The sequence below is a fragment of the Lactuca saligna genome, chromosome 6 (genome assembly GCF_052625555.1).
Source record: "Lactuca saligna cultivar CGN05327 chromosome 6, ASM5262555v1, whole genome shotgun sequence".
NCBI lineage: Eukaryota > Viridiplantae > Streptophyta > Magnoliopsida > Asterales > Asteraceae > Lactuca > Lactuca saligna.
The window spans coordinates 176,415,356-176,435,312 of record NC_136422.1 but is presented as its reverse complement, the minus strand read 5'-3'; the positions used below and the strand labels follow the sequence as shown (position 1 = coordinate 176,435,312).

General features: G+C 37.5%; 1 protein-coding gene across 1 annotated transcript; it reads left to right on the top strand.

Annotated features, from left to right (window-relative positions):
- Positions 1 to 4,791: 4,791 nt before the first annotated feature.
- On the top strand, positions 4,792 to 7,037 carry LOC145000660 (Major facilitator superfamily protein). The gene is made up of 3 exons (XM_078959923.1): positions 4,792 to 5,122; positions 5,204 to 5,421; positions 5,537 to 7,037. Exons 1-3 carry the CDS (start codon positions 4,978 to 4,980, stop codon positions 6,899 to 6,901), a joined length of 1,728 nt encoding a protein of 575 aa, XP_078816049.1. The 5' UTR covers positions 4,792 to 4,977; the 3' UTR covers positions 6,902 to 7,037.
- Positions 7,038 to 19,957: the final 12,920 nt, after the last annotated feature.

Genomic DNA, 19,957 nt, shown 5'->3' with positions numbered 1-19,957 from the left:
TCTCGAACCCTATGCATGTACTTGTCTACTAGTTTCCTTAGAATACAAGTGGTTTTGAAAGTGTCAACATTAAATTTGGTGAGTTCATAAGCATTTTGTTTTAGAAAGTATGTTCTTTGTTCCTTGTAAACCTTAGTGTGTTCCTCCATAAAATCCTATATTTTATGATGTAAGGAAATGTAAGAAGTGTGACCCATACTAGTTCCTTCTACAAGTTCTTTGTGTATGAAAGTTATACACAATCCAGATCAAACAGACAACCGATTGGGTGGTTCTGCCTTAAGCCCACAACCAAACAAGGAACAGGAAATGAGGCGGAAACCACACATTCCACTGCTTGTCGGATCTTCATTGTATAATACCCTAACGTTTTCACTAGATAGTTACATAGCTAACATTATTGGTACTTTTAGAATTGTGAGTGTGTTCTTATAGAAAATCCAATATTTTCTTAGTACAATTGTGATGTAGTCTTAGGCCTTAAGACCAAAATGTATGCATGTTAATGTATGCTAAATTTGTATACTTGTTGTTTTATTACTTGATAAAAATATATTAGTATTTGTTTTCCATAGATCTGTGAGTTATGTACTATAAAATGGTATATTGTACTTGTATGTAATGGTATGACCCATATCTATTCCTCCTATGATTACTTAATGCGATTAGTTAATGCATACGAGTTATATATAATCAAGATCGAACGGGAAATTGATTGAGTGATTCTGCCCTAAGCCCACAACCAAACAAGGAACAGGAAGTAAGGCGAAAAGCACACATCCCACTTCCTATCATATATCATCTATATATAACCCTGATGTATAAACTAATGAATCATAGAATTAGCAATAAGGGTCCTTTAGATCATACTTGTTTGTAAAGTCTTGTATTGTAGTTTTATAATTAAATAAAACTATGTGAAGTTTGTTTATGTATTCATACACTAATCGTACTGTTAATATCAAATGGTGAGTCCTTATAACCATGCTAATATGATGGATGGCTTGATACGACGTTCTTCAGGCATCAGAATCGTTTATGACATTGGTCACCCCAGAACTTCCGTTCCAACTGTAGCTAACAGTCAGGGCGCGGGATTGTCACTCCCGTATAGATCTATAGACAAAATCATGCTCTCCCTCCAGGAGACTCTAATTAATAAGGTCAGGACTTTCGTTGGCACTTAGATAAGTACTTGAAGACATGTCTCACAAAGCTATATTGATGGTTATTTGTAGAATAGAGAAAAACCTTTTATAATGATAAACAGTTTGTATTATCATTTTCATAGTTAAAACCTTAGTATATATGTTCCCTAAACTATACCTATTATAGTTTATATGCATGTTCTGAATGAAGTGAAAATCTTAGTAATTTAACAATTAGTTTAACAGCAATCAAATATTTGAGAAAGATACCCTTTTGCTCAACATGTTACAAAAGGTTTAAAGGTTTATTTAAATAAGTTTATATATATATATATATATATATATATATATATATATATATATATATATATATATATATATATATATATATATATATATATATATATATATATATATATATGATTTGGATAAAAAAGGCAGCTGGACAAGTGATTCTTCCTTAAATCCACAATCAGACAAGGAATAGGAAATAAAGCAAAAACACTAGTCCCAAGTTTGTTGAATCTTTTATATATATATATATATATATATATATATATATATATATATATATATATATATATATATATATATATATATATATATATATATATATATATATATATATACATACACACACACACGTATATAAACATATATTTTGGAAAAACAAAAGTATGAAATAATTTAAGTAGTTTGAAATAGTTTAAAAAAGTTTTATTCGGTTAAAACAGCTTGAAATCATTTGGATGTTAACACACAATTTCCTTGTGTTTTACTTGTATCCCCCCCCCCCTCCCGCCCTAAAAACATTGAAAAATGGTAAAAACGTAAGGGTATGAACTCACATCGAATGTGTGTGCTCGGTTGAGTCGCGAAGTGCTAACGATGATCCTCGGATTAGAATACGTGAAAGTAGTTGTATCCTAATAATATTTATAAACGATATCGCATTTAAATTAATAAGATATTAATTTAAATAATGGATAATAACTTAAAGTGTTAGACAAAACTTAATTATGTAAGAAATACTTACAAAAAGCCTTAGGAATTAATTGAAGGTATTCTAGGCGTTTTCGGTGTGCTTGGGTGTTTTCGGTGTTCTTGAGTGAAAGCTTGAAGATTTGAAGATTGTTCTTGGTGTTCTTCATGAAAACAAGATCTTGGCAAAATCCGTATGAAGATATGTTGTTTACAGATGAGTTTTGAGAGCAAAATGGGAAGGATTTCAGTGTCAAAAGTGAGAAATGAGGAGTGTTTGCGATTGAATATATATATATATATATATAATATATATATATATATATATATATATATATATAGGAAAGTGCTTACAGCCTTAATAAGCCTTGGCCTTGTGTTTTCGGTCTCATAAGGGGTGATTTCGGCCATATAAGACCGAAAACCTTATGTTCCTTGATTCTACAACCGAAAACTACTTTTGATTAGAGTCCTTGGCCGAAAACTCAATGTTCTTGGATTCTTTGGACCGAAAACTCCTTGTTTCTTGAATTCTTGGCCGAAAACTCCAATGTGGGGTGTTATTCTTTGGTTTAAACTTTAATTATTTGGCTTATGTTGACTTATATTATCTTAAATCAACCTAGGTTTCAAACTACACTTTGTTATTAGCTTATAAACATGTCCTTAAGGTAATAGAGGATACAGTGCAACAAGGATTGCAATGTGGTTTCACTTGTACTAGGTTAGGGTTTAGACTTTGTTGGGTCTAAAATTTCCCAGTTGTGACAGTACCCCTAAGGTTACATAGGGCGTACACGAGCCTCACATTGACTGGAAAACGGGGTCATTGACCCGGCGTACAAAACTTACGTGGGGAGTACTGGATTTTTACCAAATTAAACTCAAATAAGTGCTTAATGACTTAAGCACTTAACCCCAAATTCCAGATCCATGGACTAAATGAAACTCGGAACCATAAAGTCTTCAACTTTAAGACTTTGGACATCCAAAAAGCTCTTAATACATGGTCTTAATCCATTAAGACCTTTCTACAACATGCATGAGACACTTTTAACCATTAAGACCTCATTTTTATCACTTAGGACCCTTCCTAGTGTCTAAAAGGATAGCTTATCACGTCCAAAACACAACATGCACAATATTGGGACTTTTTGGGACATAAAGGTGCCATAAAGCTAATAAGGCAAGATCTACATCATACAAGCATAAGGGTTGGAGCTTTTTACCTCCTGGAGCTTCTAGAGAACAAGATAACTTTAGATCTTCAAGCTTGTCTTCCTTTTCCAACTACTCAAAACACACACTTTTAGCTCACACACTCAAGAAATGGGTTAGGGTTTGGGGAAAACGACTCAAAGTTATGGTGGCTGAGATGGTGAAGGGTTAAGGGCTCATAAGAACGTTTGTATAGCACCTAAACCCTAAATATTATGGTTTTCATCTGACGTGAGTACGTCCAACGTACTAGGGTGCACCTAGTACGCTTAGCGTATTCTTCTTTATCCCAAAAGTTGCAACTTTAGCCCTTAGGCTTCTCATAGCTTCACTCTTCCATCCCCAGGGGCTACAAATGACAAAATAATAATAAAAGAGGATTTGAAAATACCTTGAAACTTCTAGGATGTTACAGATGAGCATACAATTGTTGGATGTCATTATAAGTAGGTTTGTGCAGATATCGTGGACCATATAATATAGTGACATACTTGCAAAATTTGTGAAGGCTAGTTCATGCAACACATCCGGACATCCTAAGGTTCTCCTATAGTGCATCGGAGCAAGTGGCATATTTGACGAAGTGCAGCGGAGCCTTTTTGTATAGGGGTAAAAGCAATTGTACCTCTAGCATCTCGACGCTGTTGAAAAAATGGACATGTTGTCGTGACGTCATTGACTATACACAAAAACAGATATTTATGCATACGAAACCGATGACGAAAATAATATCCTATAAAGTTTGTGTTATCCAAAAAGTAATCTTGCATGAGTGGATCATTAGCCGCTTCACGAAATCTTTGTATGTATCTTCTCTTCCTCCGTCGTGCATTCTCAACATTTTCTTCTTGTAATCGTTCGATCATTTGCTCCGCCTCTTGAATAACCTTTATAGTCGTTTCAAGCAACACATTAAATATGTCTGATGAAGATGACGAAGAAAACATTTTGAGAGAGTATATTTGAGTTGTAAGTAGATGTTATAAGTTAAAATGGGTTGAAGTTGTAGTCTACATAGAAGGTTTTAAAAATAAAATTAAACTAAATGGAAATAGCCGTTGAGAGCTACCCCGTCCCTCTTTCCATTGGTCATCAATACTCGGCAAATATGAACCTTGATGCTGAGCCAAGCTTGAGGAGTCGACCCAGTTTGCGCCGAGGCTCCGAGCCCACACCCACCAGCCTTAGTATAAGTTCAAGATATTAAAAATGGTAAGGTAAAAATTCTACCATAACAATTATATTAATAATATTTTCTAAATTCATAAATTTATTTTTACAAAATAATATTTTATAAAGTGTTTATTAGTTTAAGTTGATTTTTATATGTTGTAATTTGGTTCCGTTGTATTTTGAATGACAAGTTTCATTATTTCGTTGGTATCAAACATGAAAATAGCTTAATTTATTTTCATCCATTTCTTTATTTGATATTCATAGACAAAACAAGACTTTTCATCTCAACATAATAATAGAGTTCAAAGTGGATATGAACTCTTTATGGGCAGTATAGATGTGTTTGTTGATGACATGAGAATTTTACTCGAATAAGCCGAACTTTATATCCTCCCGCCCTTCCAAACATTGGGGCGTGTGTGGTGGAGCATAGGCTGAACAGTGCGACGGCGACATGGATGCCACCGGCTCTGCCTCCAATTATTCTCAAGTTGAAACTCCATTGGTGGACGGCGTCGTTGACGGATTCGTTGACTTTAAAGGTCATCCCGTCGTCAGATCCAAATCCGGTGGCTGGAGATCCGCCTATTTTATTATCGGTAAACCTAAATTCTCATACAATCACCGAAATTCGTTATGGATCTTATTCAAGGATTAGAAGTTTTTGTGGTTCTACACAGGTGTTGAAGTGGCGGAGAGATTTGCATACTATGGAATTAGTTCAAACCTAATCACATATTTGACTGGTCCGTTGGGCCAATCGACGGCGACGGCGGCCGAAAATGTGAATGCCTGGTCTGGAACGGCGTCGCTCCTCCCCTTGTTCGGTGCTTTCGTTGCTGATGCGTTTTTGGGTAGATACCGGACGATTTTCATTGCTTCTCTCCTCTATACACTGGTTAATCATCTTTTATTGAACAAATTTCCTGTTAATTGTTGATTAACTTGCTCAGATCCAGTAAATTTATAGCAGGAAATCCATGAATTTGAATCATTTGTGGGATGATTTACAGGCACTAGGGTTACTCACTGTTTCAGCTTTGATTCCTTTTTCCGGCTGTGAAACTACCAACGGTTCGACTTCCACATGCTCTCCTCCTCAATTCCAAGTCGTTCTGTTCTTCGTTTCACTGTATCTTGTCGCATTTGCTCAAGGAGGACACAAGCCATGTGTTCAAGCTTTCGGAGCTGACCAGTTTGACTCCCAGAATCCAGAAGAACTCAAATTCAAAAGCTCCTTCTTCAACTGGTGGTACCTTGGATTGTGTGGAGGTCCACTTTTGGCGCTAGGTGTTCTTAACTACATTCAGGATAACTTTAGTTGGGGTCTTGGATTTGGGATTCCTTGCATTGTTATGGGTTTTGCACTGCTTATATTCTTGTCTGGAACCACAACATATCGGTTTGAAGAGAAAGTCGATGAAAAAAGTGCTTTTGTTAGAATCGGGCAAGTGTTTGTTAGAGCGTTTCACAATCGGAAAACTCCATCTTCATCAATATCCATGGAAGAAGAAGCTTATGGAACTGGAACCTTGCCTCATCAAGGTTCTCAGCAGTTCAGATTTCTAAACAAAGCCTTAGTTTCACCCGATGGATCAAAGGAAGAAGGGAAGATCTGTAGCCTGAATGAAGTGAACGAAGCGAAAGCAGTTCTCAGACTAATTCCGATATGGTCCAGCTTGTTAGCATTCGCAGTTGTTTTCGCCCAATTTTCCACATTATTCACCAAACAAGGGTTCACCATGGACAGATCAATCGGATCAAGCTTAGAAGTTCCAGCCGCCACACTCCAAAGTTTCATCAGCATCACCGTCGTCATCCTTATCCCAATCTACGATCGCATCTTAGTCCCTCTCGCCAGATCCATCACCAGAAAACCCTCCGGCATCACAATGCTTCAAAGAATCGGAACCGGAATCTTCATATCGATACTTTCAATGATCGTTTCAGCAGTTGTCGAGATCAAACGATTGAAAACCGCAGAGGAATACGGATTATTAGATAACCCTAGCGCCACCGTTCCGATGAAAATCTGGTGGTTGTTACCTCAATATTTGTTGACCGGAGCTGCTGACGTGTTCACAATGGTGGGCCTACAAGAGTTCTTCTACGATCAAGTGCCGATGGAGTTGAGGAGCATCGGTTTAGCGCTTTACCTGAGTATATTCGGTGTCGGTAGCTTTTTAAGCAGTTTTCTGATCTCGGTTGTTGAGAAAACCACCGGCGGAGATGGTGGAGACGGTTGGATTTCCGATAACTTGAATCGAGGTCACCTTGATTACTTCTACTGGCTTCTAGCGGGTATCAGTTGTGTCGCATTTTTAATCTACTTGTATTTTGCAAAATCTTACATATATAATCGACAAACAACCTTTTGAAGATCACCTATAGCAACAGGTGGCATTTATACACAATGTGACACATATGAAACAACGTATACTTGTAGTAGTTATTATTTTAGTATTAATATTCTTGTAATTCAGTAATGCAGTTTTGTTTTTGTTTGATTGTTTTTTTTCATTGAACCAGAATGTATTACATAATTGTTACACAAGTAAAGTAACCATTGATTTACAAGTGAAGCATTAGTCACAACTTTGGTTCTCGTTTATGGTACTTATCTCGAATCTTCTCTTATTGCTCATCCAAAAAGTGTCAAAAATCTATGTCTACACACATTTCATTCAAGAAAGGGCCTGAGTGCTTAACATTAATTATTAATCTTCTTCATGTTCATGATCAAAATATCATGGAGTGCCGTCTTTTGTGCATCATTATCATTATCTTGTTCGGGCCTTCTTCTTCTTATTACTATTATTATTATTATTATTATTATTATTATTATTATTATTATTATTATTGAAAAACAAACACACCTTTTGATTTTACTCATAATTCTACATCTTACTCCATAACAAGACTGAATCCTACCCGGCTACCCCGATTTTGAATACCCAAATATATGAATTCCCTATAAGTCTATAACAATGACTATTACATAATGGCTTGTTTGGAAAAAAAAATGATAAACACTACGAATCCTAGCATTTGCAACTTCATGAAGAAACTATCAAAGTCATCGAAATGTATATTTATTATCATCGTCCTCACCTCCATCTATTAATGATGTTCTACATTTATCCTTGATAATTGTCAACCATCAAGATTAGGGTTTTAGAAAACTGGCATTGTACAAAATTGATCATGAACGTAACATAGTCGATTTCATCTCTTCAAAATCCTATTTATTCGACTAAAAACCAACATTCGATTTCCTCTCTTCAATATCTAAACATGGTTGTGTACATCATTGTCTATTTGCAATTCCAAGGTATCTTCGCCAAGTACCCCGTATGATATAATGATGGTATTAATCAGAGTGTAATATTTCAAAATTCAAGACCAAAAATTTTATTTTTAAATAAGTTGTTATAAAGACCAATAGTATAAAAACGTTCATAATATCATCCCATGTTAAAACCAGTATATTAGTAATCAAAACATGTCATCGTAAAACAATATCAGAGTATAATCCCAAAGATCTCGTGTGCAGAAAACATAGTGTGATGCGCTGCGATCGCCGACTCCTCTCCTTTGAAAACAAAGTACCTGAAACCAAAACTGAAACCGTAAGCATGAAGCTTGGTGAGTTTCCTCATCATACCACATACTATACAAATAACATACTATCAGGCATATCTGGGTGTCTGACCTATACATTTGGTCTCTTTCAACCGGTAACCGCCTAACATATATGGGTGTTGGCTTGCCCCATCGATCTTTTTCAACTGGTAACTGGTAGCATATCTAAGTGATGGCCTGCCCATTCGGTCTCTTTCAACCAGTAACTGTCTAGCATATCTAGGTGTTGGTATGCCCCTTCGGTCTCTTTCAACCAGTAACTACCTAGCATATCTAAGTGTTGGCCTACCCTTTCGGTCTCTTTCAACCGGTAACTGGGGACTATTTCACCTCTACCACTACCATATCCTAGCATACACATATAAATCACATATTGCCTAGCATATCTGGGTGTTGGTGCCTACCCCTTCGGTCATTTTGACCAATACCGGGGACTATTTCATCCCCTACTTCTGCCATATAACATGCTAACTCATAAACGCATAGGTCATATTCTTCCTAGCTTAACCGGGTGCTGGCATACACCTTCGAACCTATCGACCGGTACTGGGGTCCATCCTACCCCTCTTACCACTATCACATAATATCCTAGCATACTAGCACATAAAGCATAACATATAGTGACATACCAGATAATTATCACAAAGACAATCATCTCTACTATAACTCTTACTAGTAGGCCGACATTGGTGCCTTCGACCCACTTCTACTGAAAGGTAACTCACCTCATACTGCTGAACTTCACTACAAGAATCCTTAGCTGTTCTCCTGGCCACTCTTCGAACTATCAATTACTAAAATATCACCCAATTAGCAATTAGGTTTAAACCATGATCCATAACCCATACTTGGGGTAAAATGTCCATTTTACCCCTGGCCCATAAGATACTTATCTAGAACCTAAGTCCAAAACTCCAAAATCCATAAGAACCCACTAAGGGCCTAATTTTCCAAATTGGGCCCAAGCCCTTACATAGGACAACCTTCTAGAATCCATTCCGTACTTCATAACCTTTCACGAGTCAACCTTTGTCAAGTCCACGTTAAAGTCAACATTCTGGTTGACTCAACTCGTCGAGTTGGTCCATCAACTTGTCGAGTTCCATGAATCATGAACTCTGAATCGTGATCCAACTTGTCGAGTTCTTCCACAACTCGACGAATTCCTCTTCTACGACAGAATCAGGACTTTTCGTTTGAACTCGTCGAGTCCTCAACTCTGCAAAACTCAAAGCCCTAGCCAACTCACTGAGTCATCTCCTAGACCAGGATCCAACTCGTTGAGTCGTATAAACAATTCGCCGAGTCCCCTTTGTCTTAATCCATTAAGTCACTTTCTGTTGAGTCCAAAACTTCCAAACCATAGATCTGGTCCCCTAGAATTGATATATCACGTAAAGTTACCAACTTTATGTCCATGCATGGTGTCAAGAAGCTAAAAACACCAAAACTAAGCTCCAAAAGGAATCTAAGGTATGGAGAAGGACCAAGACTCAATAAAGTTAGCAACTTTGAGTCTCATAAGGCCATGGACGTCCAGATCTGAAGTAATAACCCCAAAACATGCTTGCATCCATGAATGGTTCCACAACAAGTTACTAAAAGTCCTAAACTCCTCCATGGAGAGATCTAGTGTAACATCCCAATTTTCAAGATCAAAAATTACATTTTTGATATAACAATTTAGAAAATCGTTTATAAGAAAAATATCGTCAAGGCATAACATTTCATCAAAACCACAATCACATGTCTCAAATCATATCAAGAAAACAATATAACATCAAAGTATAATCCCAAGAATGTCATAGTGTGGAAATCTTGTGTGTGTGATGCACAACTACCGTGTCGGCTCCTTCCTCTTCGCTGAAGAGATACCTGAAACTAGGGATGTTATTCGGGTCAGAACCGAACTGAACTGACCCAAACCCGAATAAACCGAAAACCAAATATGGGTAATTGTATGAACCGAAAACCAAACCAAATAAGCAATACGGGTTCGATTTGGTTCGGATATTATTCGGTTCGGTTCGGTTCCGACCCGAATAACCCAAATAACATGTACAAGATGATTAAGGAGTCGAATAACCCAAATAACATTTACAAATAGCATTTACAATGTGATTATAAATATTGTATTTTGTATGAATTTTGTAGCTTATAATAAACATGAATAACACAGATAACACGGATTAACTATTCTTGATATATAAAATGTAAAATCCAACCACCACAATATTAAGATATAGTTGTTAAGTAACATATTAAACACTAAACATTAAACATTCTAAACACCCAAAAATCTATCTATAAGTATATAAGTTAAACTTTAAAAATGTCACACCCCGAAAATCAAAGGCGGAAACATTTCCGGGGTGGACTACCACGTTGTGTATCAAATCCAATGTACATAGTAATCACAGTAAACAAACATTACATTACATATATATGAAAGTTTACATTTGTTTCAAAAGTAAAGTTATACAAGATATACATATGCATCATATTAACAAAAGTTGAGACGAGTCTTCCACGCACTCCGTCTTCATCAAAAGAGATCATCGGGTACCTGTCTAACTTGGACCTGAGAATACAAGCGGTTTGAAAATCAGCATAAAGCTGGTGAGTTCATAAGCGGTTTTGTTTTATGAAAATGTATCCGTTTCCTTTAGTTTCCGAAAAGATTTGTTATCCAAGAAAATCCCATATTTTCTTATGTGAAGTTGGTTTAGTTATCATTTGTTACCAATTCGATTATGTGTTGTATTTTACCCCAGGAAAATCCCATATTTTCCTAATTGTAAGATCAGTTGTATATCACAAAGTATAGTTTAACACACAAAACTATATAATGAAAATCTTGGGATCACTATCCCGAAAGAGATATAAGATAGTTTGACACATTTGAAAGTACAGATTTAAGATCATGGGACTATCATCCCGGACTAAACACGAGATAAGTTGATGTATATATGGAAATATAGATTGAAACCATGGGATCACTATCCCGAATAAGATACAGATTTGGAAAACCATGGGATCACTATCCCGTATAAGATATAGATACAAAACCATGGGATCACTATCCCGTATAAGATATAGATACAAAACCATGGGATCATTATCCCGTATAAGATATAGTTAAAGACCATGGGGAAAGACATCCCGTACAAGTTACAGGTATAAAACCATGGGATCACTATCCCGAACTAGATACAAAATAGTTTGATAATACCATGGGATCACTATCCCGAAAGAGATATAAAAACAAAACCATGGGATCACTATCCCGAAAGAGATATAGATTTAAAAACCCAAACTATGAATAAACTAATATTAATACATGTTGTGAGTCGGGTAACCATGCTAATACGACAACGTGACCTCCTTGACGTTTGTCAGACGTCGAAACGATATCCAGAAATTTGTCACCCCAGGCGTGCTCGCCTAACTGTAGCTAGCAGTTAAGGTGTGGGATTGTCAGTCCCGAATAGATCTATTCACAAATTCCGTGCTCTCCCTCTAGGAGACTCTGGTTACACTTCCGGGGAGGATTTACTGATCATCCATAAAGGGTAGTGACTATCTCACAAACTAGTACTGAACTATTCACAGGTTTCTCATACGATATCGATATACAGAAGATTATGAAACATAATACAGTAAATATAGATACATACATGAAATTATCTGACAATACATTCAAATGATACGGAGATAAACTGAACCAGACATAGTTTATCTAATAACTTTATATAGATATCAACATATGATAGAAAGAACAGTAAAGACCCCCAAATTATTCCCATAACAATTTGATTATTTTGATTGTTTCCTTAACTAAAATTCTTTTAGTTGTAATTGATAAGTCATTCCTTATGCTCAGCATAATACATAAGGAGTAAAAGAATTTATAAGTTTGTCAGGTATTGTTTGAAACATATCAATGTTATGACTTTAAAACAATTACAGTTTGCTTGTATTCCCCCCCCCCCCCCCCTGAAAACATTGAAAATAGTGAAAAAGTCGTAGGGGTATGAACTCACCGGACGAGATATGAGACGGTTTGGATGCTAAGAGTTGATCCGGAACTTGTAAACACACGAGGTTCCTAATTATGATGTAAAGATACACATTTGTATCTAATTAGGACTTAGATTGATTGTTGGATAGGGACGATTGTTTCTAGTCATGAAAACACTCCGATACGAGTGTTTGGAGGGACCCGGGTGGCATTTAGGGACATGTAATGATGCGAGGGACTTAGGAAATGAGTTGGGACTTCAAAGGAACACCCCTATTAGGGAGTTTATGGCCACAAGACCCATTCCCCATGAGTTTACGGCCGTAAACTCATGGTGGGGTCAAATATGGGCAAAAATGACTTCAAACACTTAGGGGAATTTTTCTAGGTTTGGTTCAAAGTTTTGGAATGGATTTTTAATATCAAAATGACACATTTATGGGAGTTTAAGGCCTAGCATAGGCTCCTGGCCGTAAACTCCTTAATTCTCATGAAAATGGTGTTAAATGGTGCTAGAACAAATCACATGTGATTGGTAAAATTGTTCCAAGGCCTTATATGCATTTGTTTGAGGATTTGAAAGGATTTTTGGAGTTTACGGCCAATGAGACCCCTCTCATGGCCGTAAACTCTCTTAAGAGCAATTCCATGTGTTTTAATGCCAAAAACTTGTTTGTATGGACTTCTAAAATTCATTCCAAGGCTTTAGGGGTGGTTTAAGGACATTTTGACATGTGTTTATGAGTTTACGGCCAAAGGCTATGTGCTTAGGCCGTAAACTCCTAAATGTGATGAATTTGATGTGTTTAAGGTCTCCAAACCATTTTTATATGATTCTAGGATTTACCACAAGGACATTGGTTGAGTTTCAGGGCATTTGGACATGTTTAAAGACACTTAATCCCCCATTTAGAGGAGTTTACGGCCCAAGCACATGCCTTGGTTGTAAACTCTTGTTTGTCTCCCAAAAATGATGTTTGAAGTGTCCAAATGCTAAAATCATTAATCTATAATTCATATCTAAGCCATATAAGTGATTTGGAAGGGTTTAAGGGCATGAAAACCCTAGTTATATGAGTTTACGACCCAAGAATGATCCTTGGTCGTAAACTCCTTCAAACCTCATAAAATTCATGTTTTAAATGTTTAAAGTCCATATCTTGAAGCCATTTAGCCATATCTAAGTCCCAAACTTGTCAAGGAGGGGTTTAAGGGCTTAAAAACCCACTTAATATGAGTTTACGGCCAATGAATGCTCCATGGCCGTAAACTCATGAATATGGTCATAAATCATGTATTGAACTTGAATTTGAAGGCTAAGGAGGTTACAATACAAGCTAAGGAATGTACCTTAGAGATTTGAAGCCTTAAATTTGAGTTTTGGACCCTTAAACTTGGATTTAGGAGAGAGGTTAGAGAGAGAGTAGAGAGAGAAGGAAAAAGCTTCAAATGGATGCTAGAACACGTTTATATAGGTCTTAGAACTTGTACGCGGTGGAACTCTACCCGATACCGCCGTTAAACGCGGCTTTTGGTCGCACCCGATTAAGTTACCGTCACCCGGCGGGGACATTTTTAAAAAACTTATGAAATAATTATATTCGGGCTAATTACGTGAGTTCCTGAGTGATTTAGACACTCATTAAATTAAAATAAACATATAAGTTTATATAATTAACTCCAAAGAGAAAATGGAACGAATTTGATAACGGCGACTTTTCGGGTAGAACGGGTTTTGGCGACGAAAAATTTCGGGTTGTTACATTATCCCCCCGTTAGAGGGAATTTCGTCCCGAAATTCAAAGAATAAGAAATAGATCATGAGTTTGAAACGAGACTCGAATGGATTCGTTACTTCGGATCTTCACTTTCTCAAGTGGAATCGGGTCTCTACTAGGCGTTTTAGTGAATTCACTAGGGTTTCGTTGGGTAGAAGCTTCTAAGGATTCGAGACATGATGTACTGGATAGATGTTAACAAGATCTACTAGCATCCGAACCCTGAAGATTGTAGAATCAATCTCTACGAAGACCTCGAAAAGTCTGAGGTGGAACTATACTTTAGACGTTCGAATGAAATTCCCGGAAACTCTTCGGGACAGACATTTAGTAGAAAGAGCTACTAACTTCTCGTTTCTCAATGATCACAGAAACGAGGAATGTGTGGTAATTCGTATCAGGAAAACTCTTGAGTTTCAAAGCATGACACAATACAAAAGTTTGATGCCGAAGATCATGAGAGTTAGGTCGAGGAAAAAGATATAGACAGGCGACCCTCTCGAAATCAGGATAACAACATGAATGAGACTCAATCATTCCATGTTAAATGTAGCATCAAAGTATTCTCGTGAAAAGTTTCCCATTCAACCGAATGGAACAGAATAGTCCTCTGGACCGAGGATTCAATATATAGATACGAAGTTAGGGTTCTCAATCTCATTGGTTAGTCGTCTCGATGATACATATTTCGATCACATACGAAGGATTGATAGATAACAGGTTTCCCTCTAAACACTGGAATCGAAAAGAGTTGCAGGTATAAGAGTTATCAAAGAGAAGTATACCTGCAGCGACAGAGGGATCAGTGGTGGTAGCTGCTTTGGGACAATTCCTTTTGAAGTGCCCTGTTTCACCACAATTGTAGCAGGCTGGACTAATTCCTGCTCCCGATGATTGGTTCGTTGATTTGGCTGGTTTTCTGCAGGTTCGAGACAGATGGCCCTTCTTGCCACATTTTTCGCAGATCCTTTCGCGACATGGACCAGGAATGCGGTGATGGTAGTTGCACTTACCACACCACGGAAGACTGCCAGTGTATCCACTGGTGGGGGTTTGGGCTGTGGATCCAACAGGTGAGACAGCAATAGGGGCAGTAGCAGCATGGACCGCTACCGTTTGCTGTTTCTTGGAAGACCCTTTCGTACTCGGGGCCTTTCGCTTGTTCCGAGATTTCTTTTTGCTTTCACCTCCACTTGTGTCTGACTCAGGAGTGGTAGCTTCCTCATTGGAGTTGTCTTCGTGATCGATCAAGATTTTCGCAAGACATTTAGCGCTGTCGTACGTGTCTGGCTTTGCAGCCAAGACATTCCGTTTAGTTGGCTGGGTCAATCCCCAGATGAATCTCTCGATCTTTTTACTCTCCGGGGTAACCATTCCCGGACAGAGTAATGCCAAGTCATCGAATCTTGAAGTATAAGCAGCTATGTTGGAACCCTTCATCTTAAGGTTCCAGAGTTCGTGTTCTAGTTTCTGAATTTCTCCCCGAGGGCAATACTCTGCGAGAAGAAGCTCCTTCATAGCTTCCCAACCCATAGCATTTGCTACAGGTAGAGTTAAGGATTTGACTCGGCCGTTCCACCAAGTTAGGGCTTTATCAAGGAAGGTGCAGGCGGCAAACTTGACTTTGTCAGACTCCGAACAGGCACATATTTCGAAGATTGACTTGATTTTCTCGAACCATCGAGTCAGGGAAATGACACCTCCAATGCCATCAAAGGTTGTAGGCTTCGCGTTCATGAAGTCTTTGTAGGAACCCCCTCTTCGGTGTTCCTGGCTGTCTTCTGGATTTTGGGGTTGAGGACCACCTCCGGAGCCACCGGAATTCATTTGTGACATGGCTGCCACCATTGCAGCAGTCAGAACTGTTTGAAGTGATGCGAGATCAAATTGAGGAGAAGGTGGTGGCGGAGGAGGATTGTCGTTGTTCTTCGAGCTGGGTCTCTTTCTTGGAGGCATCTTGATCTAAAAAGATCAGGAAAGAGAGGATTATAAGTCCTCTGAATTGAATCAAGAGATATGGAACAGGGGATATCTCATCAAGATAGATATAGCACGATACTAAACGACAAAGCAAGAAAGAGTTATCAAGACAGAACATTATATCGCTAGCGGAATGATCAAGTAACTTCGCGTATATGAGGATTTTCTACGAAGGATTGGCTCGAGAAATACTCCCATAGTATTTCATGGTTCGCTGCAGCGACGACTCGTTGTTTGAGATATTAGGTAAGTTTTAGGCATGCTGCGTACCACAGTCACTCCCAATCACATGTTGGCCGTGTCTCGAATGAATATAGTTGGCCAGGCTATATTGACCCTAGACACGACTACATAACTGCCCAGGTTTAACCGCAGTGTACAACACCCATTTACTTATGTTTTGTTCTACTTGTAGTTACGGATTTTGACGGTTCGATATACTTGTATACTTTTGAAAATACTTATAGTTTTGAAGATACTTTTAATTCAGAGCACTGAGGCCCTTTAGTGTTTATAGTTTTATACCATGTAAGGTTTGGTATACTCCGTTCACTATAAACAAGGGCTCTGATACCAATCTGTCACACCTCGAAAATCAAAGGCGGAAACATTTCCGGGGTGGACTACCACGTTGTGTATCAAATCCAATGTATATAGTAATCACAATAAACAAACATTACATTACATATATATGAAAGTTTACATTTGTTTCAAAAGTAAAGTTATACAAGATATACATATGCATCATATTAACAAAAGTTGAGACGAGTCTTCCACGCACTCCGTCTTCATCAAAAGAGATCACCGGGTACCTGTCTAACTTGGACCTGAGAATACAAGCGGTTTGAAAATCAGCATAAAGCTGGTGAGTTCATAAGCGGTTTTGTTTTATGAAAATGTATCCGTTTCCTTTAGTTTCCGAAAAGATTTGTTATCCAAGAAAATCCCATATTTTCTTATGTGAAGTTGGTTTAGTTATCATTTGTTACCAATTCGATTATGTGTTGTATTTTACCCCAGGAAAATCCCATATTTTCCTAATTGTAAGATCAGTTGTATATCACAAAGTATAGTTTAACACACAAAACTATATAATGAAAATCTTGGGATCACTATCCCGAAAGAGATATAAGATAGTTTGACACATTTGAAAGTACAGATTTAAGATCATGGGACTATCATCCCGGACTAAACACGAGATAAGTTGATGTATATATGGAAATATAGATTGAAACCATGGGATCACTATCCCGAATAAGATACAGATTTGGAAAACCATGGGATCACTATCCCGTATAAGATATAGATACAAAACCATGGGATCACTATCCCGTATAAGATATAGATACAAAACCATGGGATCATTATCCCGTATAAGATATAGTTAAAGACCATGGGGAAAGACATCCCGTACAAGTTACAGGTATAAAACCATGGGATCACTATCCCGAACTAGATACAAAATAGTTTGATAATACCATGGGATCACTATCCCGAAAGAGATATAGAAACAAAACCATGGGATCACTATCCCGAAAGAGATATAGATTTAAAAACCCAAACTGTGAATAAAATAATATTAATACATGTTGTGAGTCGGGTAACCATGCTAATACGACAACGTGACCTCCTTGACGTTTGTCAGACGTCGAAACGATATCCAGAAATTTGTCACCCCAGGCGTGCCCGCCTAACTGTAGCTAGCAGTTAAGGTGTGGGATTGTCAGTCCCGAATAGATCTATTCACAAATTCCGTGCTCTCCCTCTAGGAGACTCTGGTTACACTTCCGGGGAGGATTTACTGATCATCCATAAAGGGTAGTGACTATCTCACAAACTAGTACTGAACTATTCACAGGTTTCTCATACGATATCGATATACAGAAGATTATGAAACATAATACAGTAAATATAGATACATACATGAAATTATCTGACAATACATTCAAATGATACGGAGATAAACTGAATCAGACATAGTTTATCTAATAACTTTATATAGATATCAACATATGATAGAAAGAACAGTAAAGACCCCCAAATTATTCCCATAACAATTTGATTAGTTTGATTGTTTCCTTAACTAAAATTCTTTTAGTTGTAATTGATAAGTCATTCCTTATGCTCAGCATAATACATAAGGAGTAAAAGAATTTATAAGTTTGTCAGATATTATTTGAAACATATCAATGTTATGATTTTAAAACAATTACAGTTTGCTTGTATTCCCCCCCCCCCCCCCCCTGAAAACATTGAAAACAGTGAAAAAGTCGTAGGGGTATGAACTCACCGGACGAGATATGAGACGGTTTGGATGCTAAGAGTTGATCCGGAACTTGTAAACACACGAGGTTCCTAATTATGATGTAAAGATACACATTTGTATCTAATTAGGACTTAGATTGATTGTTGGATAGGGACGATTGTTTCTAGTCGTGAAAACACTCTGATACGAGTGTTTGGAGGGACCCGGGTGGCGTTTAGGGACATGTAATGATGCGAGGGACTTAGGAAATGAGTTGGGACTTCAAAGGAACACCCCTATTAGGGAGTTTATGGCCACAAGACCCATTCCCCATGAGTTTACGGCCGTAAACTCATGGTGGGGTCAAATATGGGCAAAAATGACTTCAAACACTTAGGGGAATTTTTCTAGGTTTGGTTCAAAGTCTTGGAATGGATTTTTAATATCAAAATGACAAATTTATGGGAGTTTATGGCCTAGCATAGGCTCCTGGCCGTAAACTCCTTAATTCTCATGAAAATGGTGTTAAATGGTGCTAGAACAAATCACATGTGATTGGTAAAATTGTTCCAAGGCCTTATATGCATTTGTTTGAGGATTTGAAAGGATTTTTGGAGTTTACGGCCAATGAGACCCCTCTCATGGCCGTAAACTCTCTTAAGAGCAATTCCATGTGTTTTAATGCCAAAAACTTGTTTGTATGGACTTCTAAAATTCATTCCAAGGCTTTAGGGGTGGTTTAAGGACATTTTGACATGTGTTTATGAGTTTACGGCCAAAGGCTATGTGCTTAGGCCGTAAACTCCTAAATGTGATGCATTTGATGTGTTTAAGGTCTCCAAACCATTTTTAGATGATTCTAGGATTTACCACAAGGACATTGGTTGAGTTTCAGGGCATTTGGACATGTTTAAAGACACTTAATCCCCCATTTAGAGGAGTTTACGGCCCAAGCACATGTCTTGGCCGTAAACTCTTGTTTGTCTCCCAAAAATGATGTTTGAAGTGTCCAAATGCTAAAACCATTAATCTATAATTCATATCTAAGCCATATAAGTGATTTGGAAGGGTTTAAGGGCATGAAAACCCTAGTTATATGAGTTTACGACCCAAGAATGATCCTTGGCCGTAAACTCCTTCAAACCTCATAAAATTCATGTTTTAAATGTTTAAAGTCCATATCTTGAAGCCATTTATCCATATCTAAGTCCCAAACTTGTCAAGGAGGGGTTTAAGGGCTTAAAAACCCACTTAATATGAGTTTACGGCCAATGAATGCTCCATGGCCGTAAACTCATGAATATGGTCATAAATCATGTTTTGAACTTGAATTTCAAGGCTAAGGAGGTTAAAATACAAGCTAAGGAATGTACCTTAGAGATTTGAAGCCTTAAATTTGAGTTTTGGACCCTTAAACTTGGATTTAGGAGAGAGGTTAGAGAGAGAGTAGAGAGAGAAGGAAAAAGCTTCAAATGGATGCTAGAACACGTTTATATAGGTCTTAGAACTTGTACGCGGTGGAATTCTTCCCGATACCGACGTTAAACGCGGCTTTTGGTCGCACCCGATTAAGTTACCGTCACCCGGCGGGGACATTTTTAAAAACTTATGAAATAATTATATTCGGGCTAATTACGTGAGTTCCTGAGTGATTTAGACACTCATTAAATTAAAATAAACATATAAGTTTATATAATTAACTCCAAAGAGAAAATGGAACGAATTTGATAACGGCGACTTTTCGGGTAGAACGGGTTTTGGCGACGAA

Bases quoted from the DNA above. Each gene is read 5' to 3' on its own strand.
- LOC145000660 (XM_078959923.1), top strand. From the start codon at position 4,978: ATGGATGCCACCGGCTCTGCCTCCAATTATTCTCAAGTTGAAACTCCA. The intron at 5,123-5,203 runs GTAAACCTAAAT...GGTTCTACACAG, and splicing joins ATCCGCCTATTTTATTATCG to GTGTTGAAGTGGCGGAGAGA. The intron at 5,422-5,536 runs GTTAATCATCTT...GATGATTTACAG, and splicing joins CTTCTCTCCTCTATACACTG to GCACTAGGGTTACTCACTGT.